General features: G+C 36.8%; 4 protein-coding genes across 7 annotated transcripts in view; 2 read left to right on the top strand and 2 right to left on the bottom strand.

The window, feature by feature from the left end:
* LOC107688860 (caspase-8-like) overlaps positions 1 to 2,119 on the top strand; it is a 13,768-nt gene extending 11,649 nt beyond the window's left edge. For both annotated transcript variants that reach the window (XM_016486677.1, XM_016486676.1), the window contains exon 7: positions 1,385 to 2,119. In XM_016486677.1, coding sequence (XP_016342163.1) covers positions 1,385 to 1,507 — 123 coding nt within the window. In that variant the 3' untranslated portion in view covers positions 1,508 to 2,119. The remainder of the gene's footprint in view (positions 1 to 1,384) is intronic.
* A 7,833-nt stretch (positions 2,120 to 9,952) lies between these two features.
* On the bottom strand, positions 9,953 to 12,949 carry LOC107688859 (caspase-8-like). Its single transcript, XM_016486674.1, has 5 exons — positions 12,879 to 12,949; positions 11,832 to 12,181; positions 11,638 to 11,743; positions 10,388 to 10,886; positions 9,953 to 10,235 (listed from the first exon to the last, which is right to left on the bottom strand). Exons 2-5 carry the CDS (start codon positions 12,156 to 12,158, stop codon positions 10,109 to 10,111), a joined length of 1,059 nt encoding a protein of 352 aa, XP_016342160.1. The 5' UTR covers positions 12,159 to 12,181; positions 12,879 to 12,949; the 3' UTR covers positions 9,953 to 10,108.
* Positions 12,950 to 13,175: 226 nt separating this feature from the next.
* On the top strand, positions 13,176 to 18,344 carry LOC107688861 (dystrotelin-like). The gene is made up of 14 exons (XM_016486679.1): positions 13,176 to 13,229; positions 13,544 to 13,618; positions 13,734 to 13,935; positions 14,022 to 14,107; positions 14,209 to 14,309; positions 14,389 to 14,460; positions 14,676 to 14,839; positions 15,141 to 15,252; positions 15,733 to 15,863; positions 15,941 to 16,076; positions 16,215 to 16,288; positions 16,402 to 16,552; positions 17,177 to 17,654; positions 17,823 to 18,344. The coding sequence occupies exons 1-14, from the start codon at positions 13,211 to 13,213 to the stop codon at positions 17,924 to 17,926; spliced, it is 1,905 nt and encodes a 634-aa protein (XP_016342165.1). The 5' UTR covers positions 13,176 to 13,210; the 3' UTR covers positions 17,927 to 18,344.
* The window catches only part of LOC107688856 (disintegrin and metalloproteinase domain-containing protein 23-like), a 23,419-nt gene continuing 19,184 nt past the window's right edge, over positions 16,017 to 20,251 (bottom strand). Inside the window, exon 25 of one of the 3 annotated variants that reach the window (XM_016486670.1) lies at positions 16,017 to 16,046. In XM_016486670.1, the coding sequence (XP_016342156.1) occupies positions 16,039 to 16,046 (8 nt within the window). In that variant the 3' untranslated portion in view covers positions 16,017 to 16,038. Of the gene's footprint in view, positions 16,047 to 18,999; positions 19,899 to 20,251 lie in introns of those variants that run through there. The other 2 variants (XM_016486667.1, XM_016486668.1) reach the window with 2 other exon arrangements.

Genomic DNA, 20,251 nt, shown 5'->3' with positions numbered 1-20,251 from the left:
CAACTATAACAACATGTGAATAATCCCGCCCACTCTAAAGCGGTACTGAACTGCAGTGGAAACGCAAACCGTGCGAGCCAAACCGTGCCGTGCTGTACTGAGCCGTGCCGAGCCGAGACGTACCACGCAGTGGAAAAGCACCAAAAGTCTATCAAGTGTCGGAAAGTGCCGTCAGGGAGGGAGGAATAAATTATAATAATTAGTTATACGTGTTGAATGTGTTCAACTGAATTTATATATATAAAAAACTGTTAAACAAGATGAACAATCACTTAAAATTATTGGTTAATATAATAATAATTTAAAAAAATGATCCAGTTAAGGCCAATAGCATCAGCAAAGTTATTTTCTCAACAGTAACTATATTTTTTCAAGTTTGTTTTCTTTATATATTTTCTCCTGTTTTTTTTTTATTTAATTTTATTTTGTTTTCTATTTTTTAACTGGGAGCTGACCAGAGAGAAATAAATGCACTTTAGCAAGCAGTATCTTCAAATGTTTAAAAATACATAAGTAAAAAACTGACACATTCTCATAAAATAGTTTTATTAAAATATTCTGTCAACAATTAACTTTAATCTTGCCATGACACAGGTCTCTACAGGTGATAAAGGCATTATGTATGATTAATTACTATTAATTGGTTATTCTACAATTGATTGAACTACAAATTAGAAAACACTACAATTGAAAAAAAAAAAAAACACTATGAATTGATAAACAAACTAATCCAAAAACTGCAAGACCACAAGGCTGTAAAAGTGGGTTAGTATGAGTTCCTGTTCGGCGTGATGACGTTTAATGTTTCCGACAGCGTCTGTAGTCCCATTTAGCAACTCATTAGCAACCGTCTTTTTTAAGAAACGTAACAGCTTTAAAAAATCACGAGTGGGGTGTAACTGGTGTGTTTTATGTCGTAGAATAAAACTTGAAAATATCTTGAGCTTGTGTGAACCACGGACCTTATTTAAGGAATTTAACCAAAATCCCATTAAAAAAACCCATTGACTCTGGTACGATGGAACCGGAAGTGCTAAAATGCTAACTCGCTTCTGGGTTTCCGCCTACAAAGTGATATCTTAGTTCCACCGCTCTGTATGCCTTGTTTTCTGCCAACTGGTAACACCGGATGTTAAAATATAGTTGGGTATCATACAGACCAAAACAAAAACAGACATTCAGACACAGAACGCACATTTCAAAGTGGTATAACTGGATATAGAATTGTTCTTCAGAAAAAAACGAGTATGAGAACTTAGAATGTTTCCTCAATATCTGAAAACATATGGTATTTTTATGATTTAGTAGAGTCAACAAAAGGATAACTGCATAAGGACTGTGTTTTTGTATGTATTATTTTTATTTTTATGGACATATTTATGAGGTGAATAGAATAGTGAGCTCCAAAATCCTTCAGGGTTGCAAGCAGATGCCTGAGGTTCACTACACTCTAACCAAAACACTGGTCCTGCCCATGAAGCGAGGCTCCTGCTTGGCTGTGGCATGACAATCTGGCATCCATCTATCCCTTCCTCCCTTGTGGGAAAAGTGCCTTTTGTAATACGAATATACTTTTAATCCTTAAAATTAGAGTATGTATTATTTACAGCTAGCAGTTGACATTGGTACTGCAGTCTAAATTCAAAATATTGGACAAAGTAGTTTCTCACGCCTCCTCCTCAAACTCAATGCTCACACCGGTTGTCAGATTGAAGACATGCAACAGGAGTGAGCGCAATTGACAAGGCGAGGCCTTACACTGATGCGATGATTTATCCACGTTTTAATATGCTTTGTTATAGAGCTTTTTAGTTGGATGCTCGGGCTTTTTAGGTCAGGTAGAATCTTTGATCACTGACCCAGTTTGTTTGCTACAAGGCTGCAATACGCCTTGTTTTTTGCCAACTGGCAACCCAGGATGTTAAAATATAGTTGGGTATCATACAGACCAAAAGAAAAACAGACATTCAGACACAGAATGCACATTTCAAATGGTATAACTGGATATAGTCTAGCATTGTTCTTCAGAGGAACGAGTATGAAAACTTAGCATGTTTCCTAAATATCTGCAAACATGGAATTGTTATGCTTTAGTATGGTCCAAAAAAAAAAGCATAAATGCACCTTTAAGGACTGTGTTTTTGTATGTATTCTTTTATTTTTGTTCTTATTAATATTAATAAAATAATTGTTATTATGATCGAAATTTTATAGTGCTCTGTTCTGTTGAGCTCTATTTCCTTATGTTGTGTCTCTAGAAGACGAATCATAATGGTTGGTTTGATGTTTTATTCATACCGATGCTAAATCATGCAAAATGACAAATCATCAGAGGCATAGGACAGCTCTGATACAAGAGGTTAAATTATTTGAAGAGATAGTGATCGGAAACTTACTTTTTTACATGCAGAAAATTATTTTTGTTAAGGTTTGTGTAATATGCGCATATCTGCAAAAGTTCTGTATTGTAAATGCCAGTTTGTAATTAAAAAGTGAAAACAAATTGGTCTCAACTGGTTCTCTTTGATTAAACAGCTCTAGGCTTGAGTTGGAACAAATGTACATGTATATTTAAGAACACTTTCATGAAAGATCTGAGGTATTCAGATCTGAAGATTTCATGAAGATCTGTGTAGTATAATAATAGAGGAAGGAAGGACGTTTCTTCATGTCAACCATCTGTTTTCTGAATAACAACGGTAGTCAACCTTGTCAAAATTTTTGGTGACCTTTGACGTTTTTGACCTTTTACCCTGAGGGCTAATGATTACACTCGAACAATTCATATTTTAACCAATAAAAATCTACTACATTTTCACCCTTGACCTTGGACCACCCACGCATGTCATGTTCACCTTTGACCTGATAATAATCTCCAGATGTCAAGATGCCATATGGTTTTAGCATATTTGGAATTCTAGTGTTGACCCGTGACCTTATAATTATCTCCGGCTATCAGTATGACATATGGTTTTAGTATATCTGGAATTCCGTCATTGACCCATGACCTCTGGAGGTAATATGAGGACTGATTGATTTTGAACCTTGACAGGTAAAATTGAACTTTTCATGTTTATTTTTGACCTTTTACATTCAGAGACATCTGTTGACCACATGTGGGTATCCTGCCTCATTCCATCTCATGGTCACTCTACGGTCATGTGAGGGAAGAAGGTATCGGGTGAATCTAATATAAAAAAGATTGGAATATACGAAAGACTGGAACAAAGCAAAACATTTACTATAGTTTAACTAATTTAATAAATATAAATCATCTTACATTTTTCCAAGAACGGGACAAAAGATTTCCTTGTGCAACGATGTCCATCTTGTGAATGAAATCTTCACAAAAAAAGTGCTTAGTTTAAGTTGAAATATAAAACCGCAGTGTGACCACACAGCAAAAAACGGTGTGTCACGCAACATGACAGGGTTGGGGCTGCTTAGAAGCATCAGATATGGGTAATAGTTTCACATTGGAAGCAACCCCTAATGTTTTGCTCAATTTAAAAAGGACAATAGGTTTTTGTATGTGCAACACATGTGCATCTTCAAACACAACCGTGTCGTCGACATCAGGAATCCCCATCCACGGTGTGCATGCTGTGACACTTCCTAATAGAGGATGCTAGCACAGAGGCCATTGTTCAAAATACTGCTTCTTCAATGAATAATATCAGTGGAAATATAAAATCTCAAAGTGTCTGTCATGTAAGAAAAAGTTATCGGTCGATTATAAACACCAATGTCAAAATAAGTAAAGGAATAAACATTTTAATTTTAACAGGTCAAGCCATAAGGGATATTGTGGGCCCCGACATGCCCAGGCATGTCAAATTGCCCTGTTTTATGGGAGGCTTTACATATGGCGCTTTTCCACTGCATGGTACGGAACGGTACGGTTCGGTATGGTTCACTTTTGGGGGGTTTTCCACTGGGTACAGTACCTGGTACCTGGTACTTTTTTTAGTACCACCTCGGTTGAGGTTCCAAGTGAACCGTACCGTTACCAAAACGTGACGTGTAAACTCTGCTGATCACTGATTGGCCAGAGAGAATCGTCACTACCTGCGTCACTGAACTTGCGACACAGAGACACAACAGAACCACTAGATTTAAGGGTGCGTTCCAAACGGGATATATCGCCCTCTGAGGGGCACTTCGGAGTGAAAACAATCATGGCTGCCATATTGAAGGGTCATTCCAAACCGAAGTGCTCAAAACTGGCCACTTCAAAGGGCCCTTCGGAATGAAAGATTTCGAAGGGTACAACTGATGGACACTTCAGGCTCCCATGATCCTTTGTGCAGATTCTTTGCATGATGATGGCGCCTCCGTGTGGGCATGTGATGATGACACAGAAGGGCTCTTCAAGAAACAGTTGTTTGGTCCCCTACACCCTTCAACCCTTCGAAGCTCTCACTCCCGAGGGTAAACCCTTTGAAGGGATTAGGGCATAGGGATGAGCCCTTCCGAATGGAATGCAGGGTAAATCAGCACAGCCAGCGAAGGATCGAACGCATCTGTTTTGAATGAGCGCACCTTTTTTTAACAACCAAAAGGTTTCGTTGTCTGTTGAGGAAGTACAGACGTTCCTCTCGTTGATAGCAGAGGAGCGGATCCAGCGAGAGCTTGATGGGGTGACGCAGAATGAAAAAGTTTTTCAGGAGTCGCGGCAGTAGAGGCGGCACAACTATAACGACATGTGAATAATCCCGCCCACTCTAAAGCGGTACTAAACTGCAGTGGAAGCGCAAACCGAGCCGTGCCGTGCTGTACTGAGCCGTGCCGAGCCGCGTTGTACCACGCAGTGGAAAAGCGCCATATACATAGACATAATGATTTTTATACTGTATATTCTATAAACACAACCCGATAGAAAACTTTATTATATTTCTTACATATACAATATATATATATATATATATACATATTACATATACTTATTATTAATAAATAAAACAAACATGATGTATAATGACAAAGCAAAAGCTTTCTTTTACTTTTAGCTGAAAACATTAAAAAAAGCCTTAAATTTGCTTTACTTTTTTTGAGAGCAGAAGTAGAATGATGAAACGATGATGGTCATACCTCAAATGAAATGTTTACAAAAAATGCATTTAAAGTTGATTCATAAACAAATCTCACAGACCGTTGCCTTGTCCATTGTGAAACTGAGGATCTGACTACTTCAAACCCCTACAGAGACGGGAGGGGTGAGGGAGGAGTTACAGACCAGATGATCTGAGATGTTAGTCTGCTCACTTTTTCCTAAATGAATGTTTTAAATGTGATACATTTATTTAAAAGCGTAATATTGCTTTAAAGTTTAAAAAACAGTGTCCCAAAATGACACAGAAAATGAAATAAACGGTGTCCCTTTTTCCCAAAATCAGAGATTGTAGGTTTTGTACTACATTTTTTTTTTAAGTATAGTCTATTTAAAATTAATTAAAGAGTGGAATAGCTCTTATTTTCGGAGTTTTAGGCACGGTACAAATATGCAATATAGGGATCCAGATGAAGCTTCTTTACCAAACAGAGAAAACAATATGGATGTCATTATCACCTGTGAGTATGTTTTAACATGTTTTATTCAATATTTTTGCACGAGCATCATGGTTTCAAGGGCTTTAAGAAATTGTGTGGTGAGCAGTTTTTTGTCCTTCATCAACAGAATATCAAAATTGTTTAACATATCTGAATTTGTCACAATTGTAAATATATGTTTAGCTTAAATATTAGTTTTTAGTCATTTACAAAGGTAACATGAATAATGCTTATATATATTTTTAAATAATTATGATAGAGTTACAGGTGCCTGTAAGCAGTGAAAACTTGAGCTGATTGATACTCAAGCATAACTGATTGATAAACAAGAGTTGGTTGATACTCAAGCGATCCTCTGTTTTGCCTTTTAATAAAACATTGTACATTTATACCTTTCATAGATTAAAATGTGTGTGTGTGTGTGCTTTTTTTTTTACGAAAGCACTATTTGTAGATGATATGATCACAGATCATAACCTGTTTGATGTTTGTGTGCTATGTTTGACAGAAACCTGGCTAAAACCAGATGATTACATAACTTTACCCTCCAAGATTACTGTTATAAACATGAGCAGTGCCCAAAAGGTAAAGGGGGAGGTGTTGCTACAATTTATAGCAATGTTTTCAGTATTTCTCAAAGGTCTGGTTTCAAGTATAATTCGTTTGAAGTAATGGTTCTTTATGTAACATTATCTATTCTAGAGTAATACGTGTTAATGATAAATCCCTATTGACATCTGTACTGGCTACTGTATACAGGTCAGCAGGGCACCATATAAACTTTATCAAAGAATTTGCTGATTTTTATTTTTTTTGTCTGAGTAACAGAGTTAGTGGCTGCAGATAAAGTCTTAATTGTTGGCGATTTTAATATTCATGTAGATAATGAAAAAGATGCATTGGGATCAACTTTTATAGACATTATTTACTCCATTAAGGTTAGACAACACGTGTCAGGATTATTGTCATAATCATACTTTAAATTTTATATTTATTTATAAATAAATATATTTATAGATATTTATATTATCACATGGAATTGATGTCAATGGAAGAATAAAAATTAAAAAAGGCATTTACGCAAAGATTAGTCTGTATCATTCTTATTCTGCGGTCACCGTAGCCACCCAGATCCAGTCCATATCCAGATCAGATGGTCACTGCAGTCACCCAGATCCAGTCCGTATCCAGTCCAGATGGTGGATAAGCACCTAGAGACGACCTTGACAGCCCTGAATGTCAGCTGGGCCCCAGAGACAGATCCTCTGCAAAGACCTTGTCACCTAGACAGCCATCGGCACAGACCACGGGAGCCAGATGAGTCCTCTGCACATTTCTGACTTGTGTTGCAGCCTGAAATTAAATCACGCCATGCTGGGTTCATCTGGCCAGAGGAGAACTGGTCCCCCAACTGATTCTGGTTTCTCCCAAGGTTTTTTCCTCCATTTCTGTCACCGATGGAGTTTTGGTTCGGCTTGGTTATGGCACTTTCGGGTTCTTCAGACTGAATAGAGCTGTTTTACCTTAGCGCTTCATTCATTTGCTTCTTCATTTATAATTCACTGTATTTTAGTAAGCGGATGATTTTAACGTTTTAAGCACAACCGTTTTTTTGTTGTTGTTTATGGAGAGGAGTTGTAAGTTGCCCAATGCTTCACATGCATTACTTGGTATAAAGTGCTATTAAATATTATATTCACAATTTGAGTTGAATTACTGAAATAAATGAACTTTTCCACGACATTCTAATTTATTGAGATGCACCTGTATATTGGTTCTGTTAGTTTTTAATGGTTCCTATTTTATAGTAAATAACGGTGTGTTCATGCCATATCGTAATTACCGTGATTACAAGATGGACATTTTCTGAGAGCCACAACTTGTACCACCTGACCACCTCAGATTCATTAGGTGCTTTGTTTGCATTGATAGTGCGATAGGTCCGAGTCCAAGAGTGTGAACAGTTCTAAGAAGAACGTCACGTGTTGTCATCTTGAAAATACAGTAATTACGACATGGCGAGAATGCAACATAAGTGTCCACGTGACATCACATCTCACATGTTGCTCCGCCCTAATGTGTCGCCCCACCCCATCGCCCAGACTCTTTGTCATAGAGCTTTTTAGATGGATGCTGAGGCTTTTTAGGTCAGGTAGAATCTGTGATCACTGAACCTGATTGTTTGCTGCAAGACTGCAATATTGTTTTCCGCCAACTGGCAACCCAGGATTTTAAAATATAGTTGGATAAATTGCCAATGGATGGAATCATAAAGACCAAAACAACAATAACAACAACAACAAAAATTCCGACACAGAACGCACATGTCAAAGTGGAATAACTGGCTGTAGCATTGTTCTTCAGATAAATTAGCATGTGAACTTGGCATGTGTCCTAAATATCTGCAAATATATGGTATTTTTATGCTTTAGTACAGTAAAAAAAAAAGAGGATACAGCACCTCGAAGGACTGTGTTTTTGCATGTATTGTTTTATAGGGAAATATTTATGACATGGCCAATTGTTTTTATCATCTAAATTTTATAGTGCTCTGTTCTGTTTTGTTTAAACTGAAGAGATCTGTTTCCTTATGTTGTGTCCCTAGAAGACAGGTCATAATGGTTGGTTTGATGTTTTATTCAGACTGATGCTGTATTTAAATAACAAGCTGACAAAGGCATAGAACAGCTTTGATACTAGAGGTTAAATTATTTGAAGAGATCAGAAACTTGTGATAAATTGCTTTTTGTAAATGTATTTCTTTTCGATGAGCATTTATAAGTGATTATCGTGTCATTTCTTGGTCCTGCCTCTGGAAATGTGCTTTGTGAAGCCACATTTGGCACATACTCTTTATGCTGGTCTTACACCATCCTATTTATGTGTTGGTAAATGCCTATTTTAACTGGATAATGTCAAGTGCATTTCATTGTAATGTATCAGGTTTTTGTATTTAAACATTTCAATGACTTTTTTTTTTTATGGTTTGTGTAATATGCATATATCTGCAAAAGTTCTGTATTGTAAATATCAGTTTGTAATTAAAAAGTGAAAAACAAATTGGTCTCAACTGTTTTTTTTTTATTATAGGCTTGTACGTGCATATTTAAGAACACTTTTATGAACGAGCTGGGGTTTGTGTATAATAATAGAGGAAGGAAGGAAGTTTCTTCTTCATGACAATCACATTTTTGCTGATATTTTACTGTTTTTATACAAGGAAAGTCCAGGAACAAAATAAAAGCAACTAAACTAATCCTGGGAAGGACAAGACCTGACCAAGAACATATGAAGCACTAGGGCTATATGTACAGACAGGGCCAATAGACTAACAAGAAAACAAGATGACAATTAAGGAACTAAAAGTTGAGAAAAACTACAGCGAAAAAAAACAAGACACTACAAACAGAACAGGGGATATGCAACAGTTTTCAGGTTCAGATTTATTTAGGTTCATACACCTTTTGCCCAGTCGATCAGTTACACTCAAAAAGAGCAATTCTAGCCAATGGAGTATTTTACAACTAATCAAAACTAACATTTGTAGTCACTATAGACATGCCTTTTAAAGATCTAATTAATACCTGAGAATTACACTTTTAAAAGGTCCCAATATTCACGTTTCGGTTATGATAACATCAAAATTGGTATATACGATATATATCCATTTCAGCATGATAAAGATGTGTGTTTATGTTACAATTAGTGTGTAATTTCAGTGCATGGTAGAAAACTGTTCCCTGTGAAACAAGTTGGGATAAAACCAGCAGGCTTTGTGTCTTACTGCACTGATAAAGCACCATAACAATAGCACACTATGACAAAAATTAATGGTTAATTTGAATGTTTTTTTTATTATTATTTTTATTACTGTTTAGGATAAATTAAAAGATTATTATTGCAGTTATAGGAAGAGTAGTTTGCTGATCCTGAGGAGGAAGTACTGCAAAAGCAGAATTATTCCAGTTGATGGCACATGTCTAAACACATCTACAGTATGTAGAGAATTTTAATTACTTTCATGTAATATTGCTTAATTCAAGCACTAGTCACAAACTACAGTTTGTAGACATAACTGCTCTTTTGTTAAACCTACATTTGATACATACATTTTCGGTTGTCCTAACCTACATATTTATGCTTATGTGTTGCATTGCAGATGACTGAGTAATATAATATCAAAATGCATTTCATTCTAAATGCATTAAATTATCTTATTTAAAGATGATTGTAAAATACCTGGATCAGTGTATTTGAATTGGATACAGATAGAACATTAAAATGACAGTACATAGAAATGTGAAAAACATGTTTGCAAAAATGCAGTAATTTTTTTTTATCAAAAAGTTACTTATAAAATTTTTAAAAACTAATTGAACTCAAATGGCTCATGATTCCCTTCAAGTAAACAGTCCCATTCCTGATTTAAAAACAAACTTTAAGAACATCAACAAAGACACAGGAATGTAATAGTAAAGTATAGACTGCCTTATAAATTATTCTATAAAACCATAACGCATATCAAACAATGCTGTATGCTGTAGGAGCTTTCAGTGGTTCACACTGGCAGTAGGACCAGCATCTTCCTCATGGCGACTTCTTGGACGGGCATCTGTTTGCTCCTGATTCCCTGACTACTAACCTCATTATTCACACTAAGCAGGATGGTCTGGATGTCTTTACCCCTGGAAACATAAAAATTAATTTAGAAAAATATTTTTTAATAGTGCATATAGATTTTGTGCATGTAATCCTTTATCGTTTTCTCTACTTTGTCTACTCAAATTATCATAATGAAAAAAAAAAAAAAAAAAAAAACTGCATGTTACAAACTTACGTTGGACAATGCTGCTTTAGATTTCGGCAAAGTGACTGAATAAACCAGGAGCCCTCTTTTGGCCTTCTATAAGAAAGGTGACCATCAGTGGTTGACCTGGCAATAAGGAAATCCGTGTCAGCCGGGATTGTGATATCAAAATCATCACCATCTTCCTCCATCTCTGACTCTCCATCATCTGGAGCATCCGCTTGGACATGCACACGTTGCTGATTTCTTTTCCCACGACATGCTTGTATGACAAACAGCTTGGGCTTGCCGGCTAGCCTCTGGCAGTTATTGCCATTGAAAGGCTCTCGTATTTCATCAACAGAAATAACAGCACCATCGGTTCCACAGACTCCTTCCTTTATGCCATGCGAGAGGATGCAGCACACAAAGCAGTCTCCATCTACTGTCTTCCCCACGTCCTTGAGGAGATTCTTCATCTCAGCTGCAGTTTTATTTCTGTGCTCCACCACCTTAAACCCCAGCCAGTGGAACACTTCGGCAAGACTCTCTGGGGTTTAAAAGAAAGAATAAGAGCAACTCCATCAATCCAGCTGAACAAATAATTCTAAAAAAATCATATTTATAAATAATTACAAATATTATAATTTATAATTGAATACAAATTTGAATTATTCTTAAAACTATTTCTAAAAGTATAAATAAACAGATAATTATAATTATTCAAGCGAATCCAATTATTTAAAGTTTTCCTCACACAATGACTAAAAGTAAATACGTTTAAGGAGTATTTCACCCCAAAATGAAAATTTACCCACTTTTAGGCCATCCGAGGTGTAGATGAGTTTGTTTCTTTGTATCAGAACAGATCTGGATAAATAAAAAAAAACGGCCCTGATTACATCACTTGCTTACCAATGGATCCTCTGCAGTGAATGAGTGTCATCAGAATGAGAGTTGTTGATCAAAAACAGCTGATAAAAACATCACAATAATCCACACAACTCCAGTCTATCAATTAACATCTTGTGAAAGCTAAAAGCTGTTTTTAATAAATTATTGTGGTGTTTTTATCAGCTGTTCCAAAGGCACCCATTTACTGCAAAGGATCCGCTGGTGCACAAGTGACGTAATGCTAAATTTCTCCAAATCTGTTTTGACGAAGGAACAAACTCATCAATATCTTAGAATGCTTGAGGGTGTGTAAAATATCAGCAAACTTTAACTTGTGGATGAACTACTCCTTTAAAGTATCTTATGCTAACTACCTAAATACATCAAAAATGTTTAAAAAAACTAACTTTGGTCCTCATCTGATCCCCTTCTTTCATCCATGGTTGCAAAATCTACATTATTGATGATTACGCAGATACCACGTGGAATTTGTTCTATTTTGTATTGAGAGACCTGAAATAAAAGCACATATGCACCTCAATGGAACAGAATATACTTGATTGCCGCATTTACAGTAGAATCTTTCAAATATGAACTTCACCTCCTGCACTGGAGAGGTGTGTGGCATGGCTGGAAAAGCAATAACGGCACGATCCTTTAATTTTGGAAAAGATGCCAATATACAGTCCTGTCTTAAAAGGTCTATGAACTGGCGACAAGTATCCTCCCCCTTTCCCATGAGTTTGTCAAGTAGGTTGATGACTTTCTCCTCTCTTTTAGTAATATCCGAGAGGTTCCTGTAGTCACGTTGAGTAACAAGATTAGCCTGCTGCACATGCTGCAAGATGATTTCGGGATCTTCAGATAAAGTCTCCAAGAGGAAAGTTTTATTTTGGCGGATTCTGTTAAATGATTCTTTTTCGCCCATAGTTTAAAATCAGCCCTGAAGAACTGGAGAGAAGAAGAAGAGAGAGGTTAGTCTATGTAAGTTAATAATTGTACGCAAACCATCTTCAGTACAGTGAAATTGTTCTTATTCACCTCAAAGCAAAGATGCATGCTATACAATAATATACAGAGTTAAAAAGTAGTCAATAAGCTAATAGCCAATAGTACTGACATGGACTAAGTGAAACAAAAGCTCTGCTCATACATGATTAACACCAAGTAATACAAACCAGCTAAGTGGCAGCTTGTGCACGCAAGTTTGTAAGTTGCACAAGCTTGATGTTCACACAAGGAACATTTCATGTTACAGCATTCAGGTGAGCCATAAGTTCACTATTATGTTATAAATCGATTTATTAATAGTTCGACATGGAATACTTACTTGACAATTTACTATTATGTGTTTATGACTTGAGTATTACATAGATCGATTTACGATTCTCTGACGAACCGGATAAAATAAAATGCGTTTATAGAGCAGTTTCTCAACTATTTTTTTGCTTTCGCTTTCCTGTAACGTTATTAGGCTACTTTGAACACGGAGAAACTGTAGCTGTAGCTAACTTATTTGCACTATATATACAATTATACATATCGCAGCCTACCTAATGTGCAGTAATAGTAGCATAGACGCTTTTAGATATGTTGTTGTTGTTAATAAATACTGTTACATTTACAATTTTACATGTAAATCACCCACCGTTTTATCATATGATGTTTTCCCTCGAAAATCGCGTGGCAGCGCCTAGATCAATGAGTGTGGGGTTGCCAGATATTCAAGGTTGCCAAGTCTTCTGCTGGGTCGACGTCGACCGCTGTAAATAGTCAATGAAACAGTAACAACTTAACTTTTTTTTTTAATACTTTATTTACTGGAATTGTAAACAGTATTTAAAACAAAAATGTAAATAAGAGTGTACTAAACAGCATTTACAATAACTCTAAAATGTAAATAAAAGTGTAATTAGCCTATTTATTTGTTTTCCCAGTTGTCTAGAAATAAACTTGCGGCTTATTGAGCAGTGGACTGTTATGGATTTGGATAGCACTGGTAAGTTTGATCCCTCTTTGCATTAATAAAAGACTGAAAATGGCAAAAATGTTTGTGTAAAAAGCAGTATTGGCTGCTGGAGAGGGTTTGTAGATAATAAGACATTTATTAATTATATTGAGTGTGTGTTTACAATGAAATTAGCACAAATTCAGGTCAACGCAACTCTATTTTTATTTTCAAAATAGCCTACATTTATCGAAAAAGATCCCATCAATTTCTTGAAACAAGTTGTGTTTTGCAGTGAATGCAGTTATTGTTAGTCTTCTCTTTTGTGGTCTTTTCATGTGTCATTTCACGTATTTCTCCCATAGAATGTCTACATGAAGTTCGTTCCGCAGTGTATCGAGCTGCTCTAAAGCTTCGCACGCTACAAAAACTATGCCAGAGTGAGTTTTTCCATGTTTATTTTTTACGTGAAATACAGCTGGATGCATTAGCATTATATTACCTCACCCACCTGCAATTTTCATCTCATAGTGAGTCTTTCATTTCAATCTTCAGTGCACCTGGTGTCACTGCCGGATTTGCGCCCAGTTCTAAATACTTTGTGCAGTTCTGGGGAACCAGTGATTAGTCTTGCTCAAGAAGATGTACAGCAGCATCTAGAAGAGCTATTCCAGAGCATTTCACATGAGCTTCCTGATGAGGCGGTTCCTGAAGCCACAGATCAAACCACCAGGCTTCTCTTTAAACTGTTTGACAGGTGAAAGATAACTCTGTTGATTCGACATTGTATGGTCTGTTTTTGTATTTATGCATGTGCACTTTAAACTTTCTGCTTTCTTTTAGAGAGCAAACTGGTGTTATTCTGCTCAGGTCAGTGGAGGCCACGCTGATCGCCCTCTGTGGAGACACTCTCTCGGCTAAACAGAGAGGTCTGTTCCACATTCACTTAATTTCTATATCTTTCAGGATGAAATAATGTTGCTAGGATCATGGCAACATTGTTTAGAGTCTGTGTTTGTCTCATTTGCAGGTCTGTTCCGACTGGCTGAGAGCTACAGTGGGAATCAGGAGAGTGACAGGGGCTCTATCAGTCGAAGTGCACTCAAAATCCTGCTGGAAGACCTCAGCCAGGTGAGAGAAACAATCCAATGAATTAGACCCACTTCTAACACATACTAGCAAATTTCTAACTAAAAATGGTCTGGTTAAGGTTCCAGCAATGGTTCAGGAAAACCATGTTTTTGGTCAAGCTGAAGCTGCAGTGTGCTCTTGCTTTAATGGGGTATAGTATATTTTTCCAATAACTAATGACTGTTTTTACTGTATTTATGATGAAAATAAATGCAGCCTTGGTGAGCATAAGATACTTCTTCTAAAAACATTAAAACAACAAGAGGACCATCCTATTTTGTGGTCCGTGGCAACAAAAAGTTTGAAAATCCCTGATTTAGCAGAATATTTTATTCAAAGCAACATACAATACCAATTTTCTCTCAGGTAAATAGTGCACGTGTGACTGAAGAGCATTTTATTGGCTGGCTGCAGTCAGAACCCCGGCTGCTATTATGGCTGTCCACACTCTACAGGATTTCAGTGAGTGAAGCTGTACAGCACAGAGTCCGCTGCCATGCCTGTAAAGCCTTTCCTATCACTGGCCTCAGGTATGCTTTTTCATAGTATTACCATACATACTTCATGGGGTTTTAAGCTGTACCACTGGCCCACAGCTGTGTGCATGTACACGGTGTGTAGAAAAGTGTTTGTAATATGAATAAAACTAGCTAAAACTGAAATAATGAATAAAAGAAACATAAATGACAAAAAAAACATAATTACTGAAAATAAAGCTAAAATGAAAACATATTAAATTATATAACATAAAATAATACTGCTACTGTATGTTTGTATTGGGGTTGACATGCATGCTGTCTGGTAGATGATAATGGTATGACCTGTCCATAGGTATCGCTGTTTGAAATGCCTGAACGTACACCTGTGCCAAAGTTGCTTTCTGACTGAGAGACGCAGCAGGAAACACAAGCCCTCTCATCCTGTACTGGAATATTGCACTCAGGTGTGCAAACAAGCATATGATGTTTTATATATATTAACTAGGGTTTTTAATTCAATGCCTTGACTTAGCGTTTGTCTGTTTATTCATTTAGAAATATTATAGAATTTGAAATATTAGACATTCAGCAGCTTTTCATTATAGGCCAGGATTTTAATAACAACATAAATGCATCCATAGCAGGATAGAGTGATGTGAACTGTAGGCTGGAATAGGCAAATGCAATGAAATTCATTAAATAAAAAAAATATATATTATTTTAAGCCATTTGGGTTACTAGGACACAGGAACCATTTTACTATTTACCACACATACAGTATACCACCATTATGTATTCAAAAGCTATTCTCAGGAAATATTAATATGTGTTGTCAATAATTAATTAATTATTTAAAATATGAAATGACAAAAATAGTAACTGACAATACTTCTACTCTTTTAATTATGCTATATATATTATGGTTATATACATTCTTTGTTCAGCCATCCTGGAAGGAGTCAATGGCGTCACTGGCCTCTAGTGCTCGACACGCTTTGGTACCTCGACACGCTCGGAGAGAAGCAGAGAGGAAGAGAGCCCTGAGAGCAGGCTCTAGTGCAGAGCTGCAATACAGGTACACATTTAGCATGTTTACCATGTGTTTTTCATTGATGAAATACAGCATATAGATGATTTCATGTGTCTTTGCAGTGCCCCTTCTCCAGTGCTGCAGTCTGTAGCAGATCCAGACATGCATAAAGCTCCTGAAATAAGTCTGACTGCCACCCCTGCTGTGGTTCCAGTAGAGTCTAAAGGCCTGCAGACAGAGGAGACAGAGATTCCTCAGGTTACTTACCTGCAACGTTTCACATTATAGAGTGCAACAAGGGGTTCCTATAAGAAAATTTCACTCTATAGATTATCATAATGATACATAATAAATTATGCCCCTGGGTTTATTTTTTTTACTTTTATGGTGTTATAGAGAGAAACAGCTATTCTCCAAAAAGGCCTCAGTGTTACTCAGAAGGCCATGAGGGATCTGCAGAGAGATAAATGGTGGGCCCAAAATAAATCTTTTGAGTATTAAAAAAAAGGGTAGTCTTGTGTACCATGTTTTTGTAATTGTATTTTTGTATTGGGCCTCAGTGTGTTTGTGATGTTATGATCAGGCTCCTGGAGAAAGAGTTTCAAGTGTGGAGAGTTGCAGCCCAGTCAGAGCATCATTCACTGGAGGACAAATGTACTGAGCTGAAGACCATGATGGAGGCACTGAACCAACATAACCATCATCTGGAAGAAGAACTGGACAGAGTCAGACATGTGAGAGGGGTCATAAAGAGGGCAGTCCAAAAATATCTGGGCCTAAATCTAAGATTTCTGTATTTGAATGATTTCCATCAGATTTAACATGAACTAAGAAACTAAATGTAATGCATATTTGTCAGTTATACATAAAGAAACAAATAAGAAACATGTAAGATTTCTATAATTGTACTAATAAACTGAATGGGTTTTAAATATATTTAGAACACATTCAGTTTATGCACAATAACCAGGTTTCATATATGTATCATCAATAGGCTAGGCTTACATCCAATTTGTTTCAATCTCATTTCCCATTTGAACTAATTACATATTGCTTGTTCCACAGCTAGCCATATTTTATGTTAACCATTTTTAACTGAATAAATTAATGCACATTTATGCTGAATTTAATATAATTTTGTAATATAAATGGATGTTTAAAAATATACATTTTATTTGAATAATCGAATTCATTTCGTGCATTTAATTTACGTTTCATTTAAATATGACAAATATAACATTAGGTTTATTGGTTGATGTTAAAACTGTTATCCAACTGGATTGAATTTTTAAGCAGATTCAAGAGATGACAAGGAACATATAACAGGTTCTTTTCATTGTTTTTTTTCATTGTCACAGATGTGTGTGAGGGACAGAGATCAGCTCAGAATTGACCTTTCAGACCTTCAACCAGAACATGATGACAGCATTAGTGAAAACGACTGGACTCAACCTGGGTGTTTAAAACCTCAAGACAGCTCCAGTGGAGAAGAGCAGGTTCAGGAGGGGAGGGAAGCATATCAGGAAGGAAGAATAGAAGTGGATGAGGAGGAGACTCTTTATGAGGTATCAGAAGACATCTCCACAAATCTGGATGACAAAGAGGATGTCCATACAGCTTCAAGGCAGCAAGAGGAAGTTGAGGAGGAGGGGCTACAGGAGGAAGAGGAGGAGCTACTGCATAAAACACAAGCTCTTTCTTTACTTCATCGATCCATGTCTGATTTAGCTCTGGAAGAGCACTCAGACTCAGATGACTCAGAGATGGATGAAGAAGAGGAACTTTGTGAGCTTGTACAGCGACTTCGAAATGAGCTTTCTCTATATACAGCCACAGGTTTGTGCCGTAATTTTTCTAATACTTTGTAGCATTGTCTATAATTAGTTACATATCCAAAATGCAGCAAATGCTTTTAAGGTATGTTAAGTTATTTTAAATATTCAGTAAAAATAATATAAAATAAATATATATTTTTGTGGCCGATTTTTGTTTTCTCTCCATCAGGGTCGGTCAGTCTGCAGAAAGAAAAGCTAATGACGGCAGCAGAGGGAGTGAGAGATTCTGTTTCTCATCTCGTCACTTCTGTGAGAACCACCAGTTTGGCATGATGGCAGCCAAAATAACTTTCCCTTACCTGCAAACAATACAAGCCAATTTCCATCTCTCATTCCATCGCAAGGTTAATCATAACAGCAGATGCTCACAGTGGACTGATGGTTGACAATTCACAATTAATGAAATCTAAAAATAAATAGGTTCCAAGATTTATTCCACTATTTATATGTAGGGAAAACTAATATAGGTCAATATTGGACACTGATACCATTACCATTAAATTTAGAAAATCTAATATCGAGCAATAAATTATATCATTCATGCCTATGTGATTTTATAGCGAATTTATATGCTTTTTTATTGATTTTTGAATACTAGACATTTCGGATGTTATTTTATAACAGTCTGTTCGACAATAAATAAACATTAATATTTGTTTTCAGTACACCATAAATTTGTTACAGGTTCTGAAAAAAATTTGAATATGGAGTGTTTTTAAATTTCAGTGTGAATGCAAAGTCTACCAATAAAAAGGACAAACTGAACGTACTAAAAGAAAGACTTCTGAACTGATGATGTGTTTGATGTAAAAAAAAAAAAAAAAGATCTCAAAGTTGAAATTTTTTGTCAAGTTCTTTATTATCATTATTTGTAGTTTTGGCAATGCTTCCATGGGAACATGATGGCTGTAAAAGGGCTCAGGGTTTAGAAGATGAGTTCAAAAACCTGATGGTGTAGATCAATTATGGTATAGAAAACACCCTCTCTTTCTGCTCTTATTCCAGTGGCATAGCCCCAAACTAGAGCTCTCTCTACTGAAACAGCTCTCTACTATAATAATATCATTTTAATATCACAAGTGCCTCAATTATGCTGTCCCACACAGCTGACAATGACATTTTCATTTTCAGAAGCTGAGATTTTCATAGAAACATTAATTTTAAGTAATCAGAAGCTTATTATAATGTCAAACATAGATGGCCAAGCACATAAAAGACTGCCTTATTAATTATCAGCTAGCTTGAGATCGATTTCATTGTTAGTCTCAGTTGAAAATTATTTACCAAACCGTAGGGTTTGTGCAACGTTTCCCCTTTGCATAGTAAGTAAATGTTAACTGTTTTTCCTTTGACATGCAGATACCTTGAAAAGCGCAGCAGGCTGTGTGGGCTCCGCCCCCAGTCCAGTTACATCATGCAGCTCTCTGATTGACCAGTGATGGCATTCAGGTCAGGGCAGACCTACATGGCCCAGTCAGTTTAAAATTTTTTTTTTGTTTTTTTTCAAGGGGAACAGTAATTGACGTCATTAGGCATATATATAACAGTGGTGATTTCCTCATGCAGCAGTATACGCTGCTGGCCAAATGGATTGATTTTTTTTACTTTTTTGTTTGGGTTTATTTGTTTCATTAATACTACAGAAAATGCCTGCAATTATAACATGCTGAAATAACAAAAAAACGTTAAAGTTATGCCTTGAAATGTCTGTCTGATATGGGTCCCTCTCTTAGGACGTGGTCATTTACACACACATGGATGTGTTACCAACCTACTGGAACTTAAATCATTCTTCTTTTTTTAATTAACAATATGTTTGTCTTGCATCCCTCCTCTGCCATGTGAGGTCCACAGCTGAAGCTGGTCATGCCTGGGTCGGAACCGGAGGTCGTGGCGTGTAAACGTGAAGTCATGCCACGATGAGTGGTACCATCCACTACCAGTTATCAGGGTTGCTAAACGGCTCAGTGTGAATGCTCAGGGCCAGAGGGGCAAAGGAACGGGGGCAGCGCTAGAGAAGCAGTTCTACGTGACTTCAAATGAAAAATGTTCGACCGTTCGTTCCCTTTCTTCTCTCGCTTTCTGTCCTTTTATATTCAAGTAACGGCAGCGGCGTCAGCAGCAGGAGAGGGTACAGTCCGGTGGGTTCTGACGGAACCCAGGGGCACACTAGGCAAGGATGCAGTTTTCTTAGCCTCTTTAGATGGCACTGGCGTTAGGGTCATATCGTCTTTTCTTGACATTTCTTGGTGATGAGGACAAACAGGACAAAACAAATGAGACGGGGGTTAGTGCAGGCAATGCCAGAGACATCCAACATACAATTCGCTGCCCATCTTACCGCCTTAACCCGCAGCAACCACGTGGTAGTCGTTTCTTTAGCTTCTTGATCAATTCAAATCATTTATCAAAAGCTATCCATAATGTTTAGTCGCCGTCAGGTTGCGGCGGGTAAAAACGGCAGTTCTTCGCAGCGACAAGGAGAGACACAGAGTGTCCCTCTGCTGACTGCGGGTGAGTATGTGTTAGAAAGACAACGAGGGGTGTGGAAAAAGAACATTACCTCCTGGGAGAAAACACGGACATAGACATAGAAAA

The sequence above is a fragment of the Sinocyclocheilus anshuiensis genome, unplaced genomic scaffold (assembly GCF_001515605.1).
Source record: "Sinocyclocheilus anshuiensis isolate Anshui unplaced genomic scaffold, SAMN03320099.WGS_v1.1 scaffold101, whole genome shotgun sequence".
NCBI lineage: Eukaryota > Metazoa > Chordata > Actinopteri > Cypriniformes > Cyprinidae > Sinocyclocheilus > Sinocyclocheilus anshuiensis.
The sequence above is the reverse complement of the archived record's forward strand: the minus strand, read 5'-3'. Positions and strand labels throughout refer to the sequence as shown.